The sequence below is a fragment of the Dermacentor albipictus genome, chromosome 3 (genome assembly GCF_038994185.2).
Source record: "Dermacentor albipictus isolate Rhodes 1998 colony chromosome 3, USDA_Dalb.pri_finalv2, whole genome shotgun sequence".
Taxonomy (NCBI): Eukaryota; Metazoa; Arthropoda; class Arachnida; order Ixodida; family Ixodidae; genus Dermacentor; species Dermacentor albipictus.
In genome coordinates this window covers 142,491,422-142,505,334 of record NC_091823.1, presented here as the reverse complement: position 1 = coordinate 142,505,334, position 13,913 = coordinate 142,491,422, and the positions used below count along the sequence as shown (strand labels likewise).

The 13,913-nt window shown below is 45.2% G+C and overlaps 2 protein-coding genes and 1 long non-coding RNA gene across 5 annotated transcripts in view; 1 reads left to right on the top strand and 2 right to left on the bottom strand.

Moving 5' to 3' along the window:
- Positions 1-462: 462 nt before the first annotated feature.
- The window catches only part of LOC135905368 (uncharacterized), a 42,920-nt gene continuing 29,469 nt past the window's right edge, over positions 463-13,913 (bottom strand). For both annotated transcript variants that reach the window (XR_011512473.1, XR_010565395.1), the window contains exon 3: positions 463-726. This is a non-coding gene — a long non-coding RNA (uncharacterized lncRNA). The remainder of the gene's footprint in view (positions 727-13,913) is intronic.
- LOC135898290 (uncharacterized) lies at positions 5,820-8,763 on the top strand. The gene is made up of 4 exons (XM_065427157.2): positions 5,820-6,117; positions 6,709-6,855; positions 7,123-7,197; positions 7,462-8,763. The coding sequence occupies exons 1-4, from the start codon at positions 5,916-5,918 to the stop codon at positions 8,571-8,573; spliced, it is 1,536 nt and encodes a 511-aa protein (XP_065283229.2). The 5' UTR covers positions 5,820-5,915; the 3' UTR covers positions 8,574-8,763.
- Positions 7,755-13,684, bottom strand: LOC135905332 (uncharacterized). Of its 2 annotated transcripts, none has more exons than XM_070536101.1 (5): positions 13,233-13,684; positions 12,479-12,594; positions 11,848-12,050; positions 10,382-10,496; positions 7,755-9,238 (listed from the first exon to the last, which is right to left on the bottom strand). In XM_070536101.1, the coding sequence occupies exons 1-5, from the start codon at positions 13,574-13,576 to the stop codon at positions 9,042-9,044; spliced, it is 975 nt and encodes a 324-aa protein (XP_070392202.1). In that variant the 5' UTR covers positions 13,577-13,684; the 3' UTR covers positions 7,755-9,041. The 2 variants fall into 2 exon arrangements, with proteins under 2 accessions (XP_070392202.1, XP_070392203.1); XM_070536102.1 differs by having other exon boundaries at positions 7,755-9,230.

Here is a 13,913-nt window from a genome sequence, read left to right as displayed (position 1 = left end):
CAACCGAGTCAAGTAAGGATTACACATTAGCAGACAATTCTCAGAAATTCTGTAGCTTTTTACAGATAGTTGCTTATAAGGCGAGTAGCCCAGACGCAACAGCAGCCAAGATAACGAGGTCCAACCTCTACCTCTTCGTAATCGGTGCAGGACTAATGCTGCAGTCCTCTTCTGTCTCGTGGCAATATCATTACCGAGGTATACTCACGTGAAGGAAGTTACACTGGTGTAGGAACTTTTCACCTGATTGGTGTGCTATATAAAACACGTAAGTTCAGCTAGCGTGCATGCATCCGTATCAGTGTTGGCCAAGGCTGCGTCTTGCGATATTTGACTTAGTTGAGAACACATTCTTTTGCACTACTGTGGATAGTACATTCAATGTGTGCGTTGAATAAATGGCAATGAATAATTAAGATGTATAGGATAACATGCCATAGTGTTATATATCATACATTGTGTTTAGTTGTCGCTACTTTCATAGCATTCAAACCCAGTCGTTGCGGTTTCAGAATCCAGTTCGCATTGTTGAGATCAAGCTCGAAAGTGACCGGCATTCCTTCCAACGGTTTAATTGTGACGTTGACTAAGAGTTCAAATGGACTCCATATGCCATTAGTAAAGGTCCACATGAATCTTTCTTCACAGACCCTGTTTCCGGCACTGAGGGACTGATTGCATGTTTCGTTTTGCTGAAATCCATCTACTTTTCCTTTTATTGGCCGCCTTGAACAGGAACACGATAAAAGAAAGTTATTCAGGCAAGGCACCCTCAGCACATTGTTTAATAGTCAAGTTGAAATAGTGGCACGTTCGTTGATTTTACCACAGTCATATGTTTTTTCTTCACGAAACTTCCGCCTCCGTTTCATATAAAGCAAGCGGCCGCCGCTTGAGGCGTAATTGTGCATGAGAGGGCATGAGAACGCCGCTATACCGCCGTAGTTGTGTGGGGCGGTCTCGGTATTCTAGCTTGCTGAAATTCCGCAACCACCGATTTACTTTCACGTAACTACTCTTAACATTCCACATGCATCAATAACTGCTTGAGTGCGTCTTTTGCCATCAAATGAGTGCCCGGGAAAAAGAATAGCCGCTCAAAACAAGGAGCTTGCAGCGGTCGGTGAGGAAAAGAAAATTCTGGGATTTTACATGCCAAAAACCACGATATGAATATGAGGCCCGCCGTAGTGGGAGACTCCGGATTAATTTTGGCCACCTAGGGTCCTTTAACATGCACCTATATCTAAATGAATGGGTGTTTTTGCAATTTGCCGCCTCGATATACGGCCACCGTGGTCGGGCGGTCTCAGTCCAGATTTCTTTCTCAGCGCCGTTTGTGTGAACGCTTCGATAGGTTCCACTTTTAATATTTGCCTGAAATCAAACACCGCACATTCGCAACAAAGCACCAGTGGTGGCAATTATAAACAGAGGCAAACATCTAAGCTGCTGCACTCCCACTCAGCTGTAAGTAAGCGCGAACTCTCGATTGGGCATAGCGTCAGGTTGTTCGCCGAGTGCAGCTGTTTTCTTTCTGCTAAACCTTCGACAGTATCTTATCAGGCAATCAAAACAATGAAATAGTTGTTGCAGGGGCTGCTTCTTTAATAACGACTTCGTTTAATGACAAAGAAAAGGAAACTGAGCTGCTCCGTGCGCTTCAGATTTCTCCTCAAAGTGGTGCCATTTCTGCACGAGATTTAGGTAGGATAAAGGTAAGAAAAACGTCACAACTGAATCTCTTCGATGCGGCTTTTAGTGTAGGTTTAAAGCAAACGTGAAGTGAGGACCTGTACAGTTGAAGTTGCATTGTAATTAGTCAGTTGTCTTAGCAAGCGGTGGGTTTAGAAGCGCCAGTAAGCCCAGCACGTATTCACGTTGCTCGTGGTTTCGATGCAGGAATGACGAGACTAGATATTTTGTTTGTTAATGCGCACCTGTTTGCAGGAAGTTAATCTATGCTAATCACCAGTCCTGATATTTCTGTCATAGTCGAAAAATTGCAATATAAATAGTTTTATACTTCAATAAGAAAATAAATAAAACGTGTTGGTGCAAGAACATTGTACAAGCACAATGATTTATTCGTTATGTAAAAGGTGTCACGTATAGAGAACACAAAGAGGCGTCGAGTTACAAATGCTCCACCATTCACAATGCAAGAAGATTGTTAAAAGCATGGCAGTGATGTAAGAAGCATAAAGAATGATCAAAAATGGGACATATGCAATGGGGCGCAGGAAACATCAGCAAACGAATGCACTAAATACAGAATGCATAATCGAATGTTTGTATACACAATAAAGCGTAAAGTATAAGTATTTCATAACAAAATCCGAACAACTCTGGAACGAACACAAGTAGCCCCAACATATATACCGCAGTATTTGCTTACTCACACAACTGAAAAAAAGACGTCGGTGCTCTTCAATCGTACCCGACGACTCACGTAGTCTTTAACATACGGGTAGAACTATCAGTGAGCGGGACCAAGGTTTGGGATTGATGTGATACGCTGGAAGGCCTTCAAACATTCTTGCGACAGCGTTAGGCTTCAGCCTCGGCTTTTCACGCTCCTGTGAGACGGCGTCGTAGTTTATCGAAATTGTACAGTGATGATGTCCGAGGCGCCGAAGTGTTTCGCACAGAAACGCGTAAATTCGCATTCAAAATTAAAACTACCATTTGCCTGCCGTGGTATGGCCCGCTTTCCTCTTTCCCGCTGCTCCTTGTCACTCGGTGACAAGAAGCAGCGGGAAAACAAAACCGCCACACTTTTTCTTATCGTTCCCTTGTAGCCGGTACGCCACCCCGGCACGCAACTTGTGTTCGTCATCGTCGTCCCACCCAGCCACTTCAGCTAAACAGCCCAGAACACGAAAACTATAGCGCAGCACATGCACAGAACGCACCATGTCACTCAACTCGTCTCGCACCGCGCAAGCATTTCGGTGCGCGAACGATGCCCACTGAGGTGCAGTGGCGCCGCGTCGCGGCAGCTTCAAGCAGCATATGAATTTCTCCCTTAGTGTGACGGCGGAGTTTTGTGGCCAGAAATTTTACTTAGCGTCAGTACACCTTGCTTAACTTGACACCGGTAAGGCGCTGCCACCGGTGTGCGTTGCCGGTGGCAACCCAAAAGGATAACGTACACGTGACGCCTGCGGCCGAAAAGATGTTTCACGTCCATCACTAAGGTCTGTGAGTGGTGGCGCTGGCTAACACTCCCAGGGTTAGTTCTAGTAGTAAAGCATAAATACCCGAGAAAGTGGATGGGAAAACGACACCCCCGGAGTTCTATGGCTAGAGCATCGCACGCGTAATGCGAAGACGTGGGATCGTTCTCGACCGGCGGCAAGTTGTCGTTGCATCTTCTTTCATTTCCATTAATTGAACATTTTTCGTTTAATTAATAAGCACATGTAATATCCCCTTTATTGTCCTTGGTGTCATTGTCAGTTGGCATCTTATATATATATATATATACCATCTTCTCCCGGAGACCGTCGGAAGGGGCACCTCTGGTAGGTGCCAGGTAGTTTGCGCGTCAGTTTGCTCAAGTTGCTTCAGGCAGGGCAGAAAAGCGGTTGGCAGGTTTCGCTAAAGAAAAAATAGTGCTCTACATTGACCACCGTTCGGACAAAGCCCTCAGAAAAGGGCGCCCAGGGGCCAGAACAGAGGCTTCTGTTGCCCAATGTGCCCTGTCTGAAGAAGCCCGGAGTTCTAATGGTTGTGCAGGAACCTCGATAAAAAGAAAAAGAAACATTTACATGACCATCGCTTCCTGTGTACACAAAATATGTGCGAGCGTGGCGGGAAAAAGTGCTGCAAACAATCAGCAAGCTCCGCACGCACGTGAATGACCTCCCCAGCAACTCTAATTTTTGATCCCGAAGGCCTTGTGTGCCACCCTTATGGTTGCGCTTGCCAGCAATGACTCCAGGCTGCAGCAACAGACGACGCTGCAATACGTTGGTGCGTCTTTGCACCCCTGGCTGCCACCGCCACAACAGCCACATTTCCGCGGCTCACTTCTCTATTCCAGTACACCATACCTCGGAACTTTCCGCTCAGTGGTACGTGGCTAGAAAAAGTGTTACTAGCACTTTACTAACGTTGCGGCAGGTGGCCTGGCCTTCATCGTAGTACATATAGGAAGGAAAAAGTGGAGAAGGAAAGGTAGGGAGGTTAACCAGTATGGCTTAACCGGTTTGCTACCCTACACATGGGAGAGGGATGGGGGAGATTAAAGATGGGGAAGGGGGAGAGGGAGAGAGAGCACATATCACAGCAAGTAGTAGTACATAGCAGTACATGTACATAGTACATAGTTATATGTACTACAGCAGTAGTACATATAACCTTAATTTGGGCTAATGGACCTGCTTTTCGGAGCAAAAAGCTTGCAAAGTGGCCGGGAGATAAAGAAATGACAATCAAGTTTTGTTCACCATATCACCCAGTTGCTGATGGCCTTGCCGAATGTGCTATACGAGACAGGAATTAGTGCATAAAAATGTACCCGAACTTTCCAGGTGGTTGAAAGTGCTGCCCTGAAAGCCACTGTGAGAAATCAGAACGGTCTTGGATGTAGCCTTCTTTCCATTGCTTCATGCACCCTGCCCATACTTCCGGCGGATAGCGAACTGCGCCTTCTTGATAATCTAAAGCTTCATGAGAGCAAGAGAAGTGAGAAACAACAAGATGCATATAAAGATCGAACGAAGGAAAACCAGGACGCAAGACGCAGCAGTGACATACCGGACATACAACCTGTCGACCGGGTTCAAGTACGGAAAGTCAGCAGGACTTCCAATGGGAACTTCTATGGACCGCTTCAAGCAATCAACACTGCCTCGTAGCGTGGAATCCTGAAGAACATGTGGTACTTGGGAGTGTCTGGGCAAACGGAGTACGTCTTCTCCAGTAATCTGTTCAAATATTACACCAGGAGGTGTGATCAACGAAGTCCGGGTGAGTGAAGCGGTCTGCTCCAGAATAGTCATAGAAAACGATGAAGAATGATCAGAAACACAAGAAGAATATACCAGAGGGTAGGAGATAAAAGTCGCGCACAACCCCCTTCGATTTACGTATGTGACTCAATTAATGACTTTAGGAATGCCACATAACTGGCGCATCTGCTCAACAACAAAATGCTCGTACAACAGAATTACACAGAATTACTAGCGTTGAAATCTTGTCACAGTTGACTTCAATAACTGTTACTTTCCGTTATAGTATTCTAAAAGAAAGGCTAATTCAGCAGTTTCAAATAATAAGTTCTCGAATTGAATATGAATCCAGCAGCAACGAAATTCTGATTCATATTCAACGTTGTCAATATTCGTGTAGCCCTAATCGTAAGTTGCCAGTGCTGTTAGATACGGGACCTTTTCCTGAGCCTCCTTCGAGTTCACCAGACCACATCGAATCGCGCCACACCTAAGTAAGGAACGCAGAAGCAGATCTACCCCGTTCCCGAGGCGCGGCACGTGCAAACGAGTTGGCGTCCCCCAGCTCGTGCGCCGCAGGTGGAGCTATTCACTGCTTGACTCTTCCCGAAAGTGTAGCGGGAGCCTGGCACGGTTCCAGGTAACGTGGGTCCCGAGGCAAGACGGCTGTAATGCACCGTGAAGCCCTGGCAGCAATCCCCCTATACGCCTTTATGAAGGCAGTTGCAGACCGGGAAGGCAATACCGCAGAGAGAAGTAAGCCCTCGGACAATCCGCCTTTTGCGACGCCGAACTGCGCATGCGCAGTGCCCTAGCGGCTGAGGAGCGAAGCGATTTGGCAGGCGCTAGAGCAGACGGCGGACGGCCGGGGCAGGCGCTGCGATTCTCAGCTGCGCTATTCTCGCTGCCGCGCGCACGGCACGCCTTCCTAACATATTGACATCGAAATTTGGCGCGATGCCAATGTCGTGTGTCGCGTACGGCTGCAGTTCACGTGACAGTCCCAGCAGGACAGTGCGGTTTTTCCGATTTCCGTCGGTAAAACGAGATCGACAGCGCCGTGAAGCCTGGATTAGGGCTGTGAAGCGGCAAGATGCGCAAGGGCGTCCATGGCAGCCGTCAGCAGCATCTCGACTCTGCGGGAAGCACTTTGTGACAGGTATGCATCCACATACGTAGTTCTCTGTTTTTGTCGTTACTGACTCATACGAATAATCTCGAGAAAGACGCAAATGTGTTTGAGCTAGCGAAACAAACGATCTCTTGCTCGCGCGAGCCGGCCGAGTGAAACGCGGTGCTTTATTTTTTTTTTAATTCTTTTTTGTCGTCATCTCTGTGCGGCCGCCGCGTTGTGCTTTACTTTGTTTTTTTGCTGTCATCTCTGTGCGGCCGCCGCTAGAACGCCGTCTTTAGCAACTTTACACCGTGCACACTTTTACTACTTCATAAGCGTTCAGCGAGTGCTCGTGATGTCGGCGTAGTTATCTGTTGGAGCCAAGCGCGCCTGCACTGCCGGGCAGATTTGGAAACGGCGTGCACTGTTTAAGTAGCTGATGGTGCTAGTTAGCAATCGCTGCTATTTGTCGTTTCATCATTCTTGTCGACACCGAGTATAGTAATATTTCTTGAAGAAAGCTTATGTTCGTTTAGCGAATAGCGATGTAGTACGGTTTGTACTATGGCTCATTTTCCCGTGCTGCGCTTTCTGGAGTCGAGTGGCGCGTCTTATTGTGTAACGGACACATTCCAGGGGCACCTTCACTGTCACCCAGACATCCGGACTTCATACCGACGCTGTTCGTGTATACAGACCAGTTCAGAAAGAAGGACGCGGTCGACCGCCATGTTCGTACCGCGGCGCGTTCCAAGAGGAAAACAGGCGCTCCACCAACAGCAGGTATCACCGGTTCCGGGCATACTGGCCATTTTCTGGCATTTTTGTAGGTGTACATATACTTTATGTGGGTAAAACACGTATGCAAACTGACATTCTGTTGGCCTCCCCATTGCCTGTGTATGTACGCCAAGCACTATGGCACACTATAAAGGAACATATGCAGTGGTGAAACGTGATATTTGCCCTAAGAACTACACTTCATGCCCTATCCGAGTCATGCGTTTTTGTGTGTACTCATACTATTTTATTACTCACTTTACGTCACAGGTACAGAGGTTTCAGGTCAAGGAGGAACTTGTAAAGGTCTCAGTGATGGGGAACCAGACACGTCCTGTGTTCAGGGTGAGCAGTGGCTTTTGAACTAATGGCAAGCACACTGTCACATTATGCAGCTGGAAATGTTTTCTGAGGCTCACCTTATGTTGCTCATTGCGAGTCTTGCACGTTTGCGACATATGAATTATCCATAATTTGCTTTCAGGTGACCAGGTCATTAGAGTAGTGCACTCCGCACAAAGTGCGAATGCTCAGAGTAAATGTCAGTGTTCAATGAATTGTGTCTAAAGCAATAGCGTCACTTTATTGCATTTGTTGATGCAAATGCAGGTGCAGACTCTACATTCGACGAGGAAGGAGCAGCTGATGCACTCTTGCTGCTTGCAACATCCCCAATGCTCACTGAGCCACAGGAGGTCCTAGAGCCAACGCCCTTAAGCAGAGAGGAGAACACTGACCACCTATTAACTGAAAATGTGGCATTACAACGGAAAGTCAGGGATCTAGAACTGCAATGCAGAAAGCTAAAACGCTGCACGTTTTCTGTGGATACTATTCACAAATCGTCTTTTAAGTTTTATACAGGACTGCAAAGTAAGGAACAATTTGAAGCACTCTTTAAGCACATTGAAAAAAATGCAGAACGCATGGTTTATTGGGATGGAGGAAAAACACAAGCAAAGGAAAGACAGCTCTCCAAGCGCGAAGAACTTTTCATGGTGCTGTATAGGCTCAGGACTGGTGTTTGTGCCAAGGAAGTGGCTCGAATCTTTGGAATTTCTCAGTCATGCCTTAGTCGCATCTTTTGTACATGGGTAATTTTTCTCGATAAAGAGCTCTCAGCATTGACAAGGTTTCCCACATTAGCAGAGATCAAAAGGCACATGCCAATGGCATTCAGTGACTTCTCAAACACTAGAGTCATCCTTGATTGCACAGAGGTGAGAATCCAAAGACCTTCAAAACTACAGGCACAGAGGCATACTTTCTCCTCGTACAAGCATTATAACACGTTCAAAGCACTTGTTCGGGTAACACCAGATGGCTACGTTTCATTTGTGCCAGATTTGTGGGGTGGGCATGTTAGTGATAGCGAAGTTGTCGAAAAATCGGGCCTACTGGGTTTATTAGATGCGGGGGACGGTGTGATGGTCGACAAAGGCTTTAGGTTGGAGGGCGTTTTTCCACCATCTATTCAAATCCACATGCCACCATTTAAAATGGGGAACCAATTGTCAGCTAGTGACGTGATTGCCACCGGAAAAATAGCTGGCGCTAGGATCCATGTTGAGCGAGTCATAAGACGTATCAAAGAATTTCATTTTTTAGACAAACCACTGCCAATCAACATGCTCGACATTATTGACAGCATTTTTAGGACTTGCGCCTATTTGTGCAATTTTCTACAGCCAATCATTTCAATCAATAATGAGAACAAGTAGCCAGCTCGCACATCTCTACTTCAAATGAGCCTCCTTTACCATGCTTATGACCAGAAGAGACCAGACTGTGTAACAACAGTGTACTCTCATACTATATCACGTGTACTTACGACGACGCTGTCTACTGTGCTACCTTCTGAGGAAATTTGTATTTTCCATCTCTAAATAAATGATACTGCTTTTTCAGTTATCTTCCATGTACACTGCACATTTATTTTGTTATGTCTATAGACGTAACGGCTATAGTTATCACCAATGCTACACAATTTGCTTAGGCCATGCTATTTCTTTTCATTTTGCCATAGAAAACAAAATACTTCGAAACAGTTTAGCCGAGCTACGAGCCGAGTTTGAAGCTTTTAAGCGCACGGCAAACAACAGCACATCACAGCAACCCATACAAATTGCGAACCACACTTCCAAATCACCACCACAAACATCACTGCAACAAAGTACCGCCTCCAGCACTCATTCGTTAACGCTGCAACAGTTAGCACAAAACATGCAACTAATGTTCGCAGAGCTACACAAACACCACACAATTCTTTTAAACATTGAGGCAGTTAGCCGACCAATCCGCTCCATGTGCCAGGTTGGATTTGCGGCCTGTCCAATCGTTGACTCGAGAACAACTGCTCTGCTGTCCACCGAGAGGGCCTGTATAGCTGCAAAAAAAAACAGTATTGTTAATTTATAGGTTTAGAATCCGTTTTACAAGTCGTACAGCAAGCATTACATTGTATTAAAGCAATGAGAAGTAGCATGACGTCAACAAAGCATCACTTGTCATGGCAATGTTGAGCTATTTGGTGGGGATTCATCGTGGAAGGAAGTAAGGGGTGCAAACATGGACACAAGAGAACCAGACAACACAAACACTGCAGATAGGAGCTAAGTGTACTAGAAATGAAGCTTAAAATGAGAGAAAGTTCAGCTAGTTGGTAGCGAATCGCACTAAAAGAAAGTAACGCATGCAAACATGGATACAAGAGAACCAAACTAAGTAAATGCCATGTTGTCTAGTTCTCTTGTTGGTGTTTGCACGCCTTACTTTCTTTTATGTTGAATCACTTGTCAGAAACTTAATACCATTAGGTTAGCTTTTATTTACTCCTACAAAGAAACCCCTACAGGCCTACTCAAAGAGGCTAAAGTACTTAGGTTGTGTCAAATGACACAACTGCATATTGCAACGATTAAAATGTAGGTAGATACTAATCTCCTACAAAATTGTACAGCTTACTTTCACAGTGACATAAGAATTTTTCTGCAGCTTGTAACTTGCATGTGCTCATTATGTTTTATTTTTTTTTCGCTAATTATGCTGGTCAACATAGCTAAATCGTAGAGTTGGTTCAGTATTGCAAGTATTTAAACATGCCTAAAAACAAGAAGAGCAAGACAAATGTGCATGCTTTCAATTCCATGCTCTGCTAAAACACAGTCAACATATATATATGACAAATGCCGTGCATGAATCCAGGTGATGGACTCATGCTAAAGGAACATCCATTATACATTCACACAGTGCTTCACAAACATGCCATAGATGAAGCAGATATGTTTGAGGACCCTGTGGGTGCTCACACACATCGAGTTATGCGACAGCCCTGTAAAAGTTAAGAAATGACAAGACATCAAGTCTAAAAGTGACTGCTGCATTATCTGCTGCTCAGTGGGATACTTGTGAAGGTGATGCCCAGAGACATAGGTGGGCATTCTTATATAAATGAGACAGCCTCAGAATGACACGTGCCAAGACAAAAAGTTGCGAAAAAAGTAATAAACAAGGAAGTGGACTTTCTTACCATCAAACCTCTCTTGTATGAGTCTTTGACAGGTCTCACTGTGGATGTCTTCAATGTCTGGGACCAGTGGAGTGTCTGAAGCTTCTGCTGCCACTTCACTGGGACTGTGTTCATCCTGGAATATAGTGCTTTACATTAGACAGCGCAGATAACATGCAAATGTTAGCTTAGTGACTACCTTGAATAGTAGTGCAGCTTGAAATATACGAAGCAGCATAGTAAAGATTTGAGGATTTTGTAAACAGGTCTTTGACAGCATCATATTGCGCCAGTGGTGAGAAGCGCAACAAAATAGGTTCAGATTGTGGTCTCATACCTGGCATGCCTTATTGCGCATGGTTGTTAAACAAGCAAACTCAGTATTGTACTTCTGAATCATTTTTCACATTTTATTTATTCGTACTCTAAATGCCTTCTTTCAGGGTGAGCAAAGAACAGTTTTGAAAGTAAGCAAACTACAAGCTTACTAGCATTAGAAAATTAAAAAAAAAACATTCAGATGCAGTGACATGAACTCGTGCTAACATGTGCTGTAAATCAAGAGCAAATGTAAATATGAAAGTGCAATAATGTGCATGTTGCAGAAGGGGATAGAAAAAGCTCAAGCCATACGTAGAGGTAAACAGTAATCAATGCACATCAGATATGCCAACGCAAGATTTAAAATTCTTTAAAATTAGGTTCAGCAGCTCTGTGTAGAGAAGTTATTCCATTCAGCTATATAGCATGGTATGAAAAATCAAGGGACACTTAATACACGTATCTAAGGAAACTATGTACAGATAATTTAATAAGACTTGCCCAGCATGCTACACTCACATGCTTTGCTGCATAAGTTGCAGGTGATTGGACAGTCTCGCATGATAATTATGTGAATCACATGTGGCTATAAGAATTTATGAAGCAGGCACTGGGGAGTTCATCACCGACTTGATACCTACAGTATTACAGGAGGCGTCAAAGGTCTTGTCATTTGTAAAGGCACACAGCATTTGAAAGCCCTTAAATGTATCACACTTTGGAATTCACAGTCCCTTACTGCTGTCATGGACAAGACAAGCTATAGAATGGAAGTTGAACAGATGTTTGTGTCAGTTTAACAGTGTGTATGTGCATGAATGCTCTCGCATTATTTCAGTCATCACGAGATAGGTTCTGCCAGAATTTTTAAAATAACTTTGGCTTTAAAGAGGTTTAGTTGCCTCAATTAACCAAGACTTACATCACAGGTTTGCTGCATCATCTCATTGCTAAGCTTGCAGATTGTTTAGTGAGATATAAAAAAGAAAGTCACCGTATATAAACACTACTGACATTAGTGTTATACTGATTCAAACTGTACTTCGCATAAAAGCACAGTAAAAGGGGCTCTCAAACTGTTCCTGTCTGTCGTCACATGCTGATGGAACACTGCTAACTCTTATTTTAACAGATCACAAGCATGCAGAGTTAAGTGTAGCACTTACAAGTGATTCTCCTGAGTTTTCTTTGCTCATATAACGGAGAAGCAGGCAGTTTGCTGCCACCTTTTCGAGATCGGCAGCAAGCAGAGATGGGTCACTCGGTGAGAGCCCTGGCAGTGGATCAAACCGCCGCCTTTTCGCACCTTCATGTTTCCTTGTGTGAAAAGTGATGTCTTGCAGAGGCAGAGGTGGCTCATGCTTTTTGACTGAAAAAAAAAGTTTTGTTTGTACAAGTACAATAACGAAATTTTAAGTGCTTCCTGTGATGTTTAGCCAACGACCACATCCATTGTAAGAAAATTAAATGTTGCAGTTTGGGATTATTTTTTCTCTATGCAGGTCTTGTAGTTAAGAATTTATGAAGCGACACCAATATGTGTTCTTAATTAAAACCAGTAGCCTATATTTGTCCACATACCAATACTCATGTACGCTGTAAACAATGTAGCTGTGTGAATGAGTTGATATTCAACAGCTGCTACCACGAATGCAAACTTTACAACACGTTAAATGGTCAACACGGTGCCACAAAGAACCGTTTGCAGAAAGGGGCCGGAAGTGTGATCACAGATTTTTTAGGCACTTTTGCCGCCTCCTATGTTAACTAATGCTTGCTAAGTAGTAGCATTCTTACCTTGGGCAGGAACAATCCAAGCACATGGAACTTCCGTGCACGTTGCCGCATCCTTTTGCGCCAAGTGAATGGCATGAAGGATTAACCCAACAAAATGTTGGCATGTGCCGCTCAGGCTGCAAGAATAAAATGGAAGAGGAGATGAGTTTTCATGCTCAACAGGTATTCATCAAGGAAAAGATGGGATCAAGTGTTTATGAATTCGAAAGAACGGGTTTAAGTTCACGTCACTCAACGTGAAATACATGCGCCAATCTCAGACATGAGCCGCACACCACCACTCGCGCGTTGGCCTTGTAACACCATGTGCACACATTAACAGCATCATTGAACGATGCGATGCGGCTTGTCAGACAGCTATGCCGGCACGAAGTTAGGTACAACTAGCGGTTTTACAGTAAACAGCCAAACTTGGAAGTCATTCTCGTTATATGCCTCTAAATAGTGTACTGTGTGATACCGGCAATCCAAGGCTGTGTACGGTCGCAGACAAGTGCAAATTGGTATGCTGCACGACCGTGTCGATCGGTATACATGCAAATGCGCAAAAACAAGAACTCCCCGCTTTCTTCATTTACAGTATGTGTATTTTTTCAACATTTAAGCAACCGTACCTTTATATAAGCAAACAGCTAGCCCAAAACGGCAGGGCCGGTATAGTTATGAATTCCAAAATTTAACCCATCAGACTTAAATGTCCAGCACGCGGTTCATGCAGGTCGCGCTCCAGATGTAGAATAGAAAGCTTGCTCACCCTGCGGGGCAGAGGCAATGACCAGCCAGGATGGAGCCCGACGCCTTGGAAATCGCGGCGTGCACGATGTAATAGCCGCCTTTCATTGACGGTAGGCAGATACTACGCAAAAGTCCGCACGTGGATTCTGCTGACACGTCGTTGTACATGACGTTGCGCACGTATCCTTCTTCTTGGAACATCGTTCCTTTCATTTGCTGTCGCGCGAAGCGCGCTCCGCTCGACACCATGTGTTTTTCGAGCTGCGCTTCCGTGGGTATTTTGACGTTACCGAAGCGCTTTTTCCAGCCGTTCGTCACGCTGAAGAAACCTCCAGGTACAAAGCAGTCACCAGCGGGCTCCATGGCTAGCGGACGGCGACAAACTGTGCGCACACGTTGTTGCGGTTTTCACTCACACGCTGCTTGCTTGCACACGTGTCTCGCGTGCGGCGGCTGTCTGTCGCGGCGAGAGCGACGCCTGCCAAATCGTTTCTCGTGGCCACCGCACAGTGGCGCCACAATGCATCGCAAAAGGCGGATTAAGGAGAGACCCTGTGCGCCGGGTATGACACAATCGCATGGGCGCCTACCATTGGCCGAAAATGGCGTCACCTGAGCGGGCTCGCCGAGTGGCCGAACGTAACGTGACTTCGAGACATCGAAGAGCTTAAAAGCCAGAGACCAGGAGCAGCAGTAGAGC

Excerpts from the sequence above, each read along its gene's own strand:
- LOC135898290 (XM_065427157.2), top strand. The coding sequence starts at position 5,916 with ATGCCAATGTCGTGTGTCGCGTACGGCTGCAGTTCACGTGACAGTCCC. Across the intron at positions 6,118-6,708 it reads CGGGAAGCACTTTGTGACAG|GGGCACCTTCACTGTCACCC; the intron begins GTATGCATCCAC and ends GACACATTCCAG. Across the intron at positions 6,856-7,122 it reads AGGCGCTCCACCAACAGCAG|GTACAGAGGTTTCAGGTCAA; the intron begins GTATCACCGGTT and ends TTTACGTCACAG.
- LOC135905332 (XM_070536101.1), bottom strand. The coding sequence starts at position 13,576 with ATGGAGCCCGCTGGTGACTGCTTTGTACCTGGAGGTTTCTTCAGCGTG. Across the intron at positions 12,051-12,478 it reads TTGGATTGTTCCTGCCCAAG|TCAAAAAGCATGAGCCACCT; the intron begins GTAAGAATGCTA and ends TTTTTTTTTCAG. Across the intron at positions 10,497-11,847 it reads AAAACTCAGGAGAATCACTT|GATGAACACAGTCCCAGTGA; the intron begins GTAAGTGCTACA and ends ACTATATTCCAG.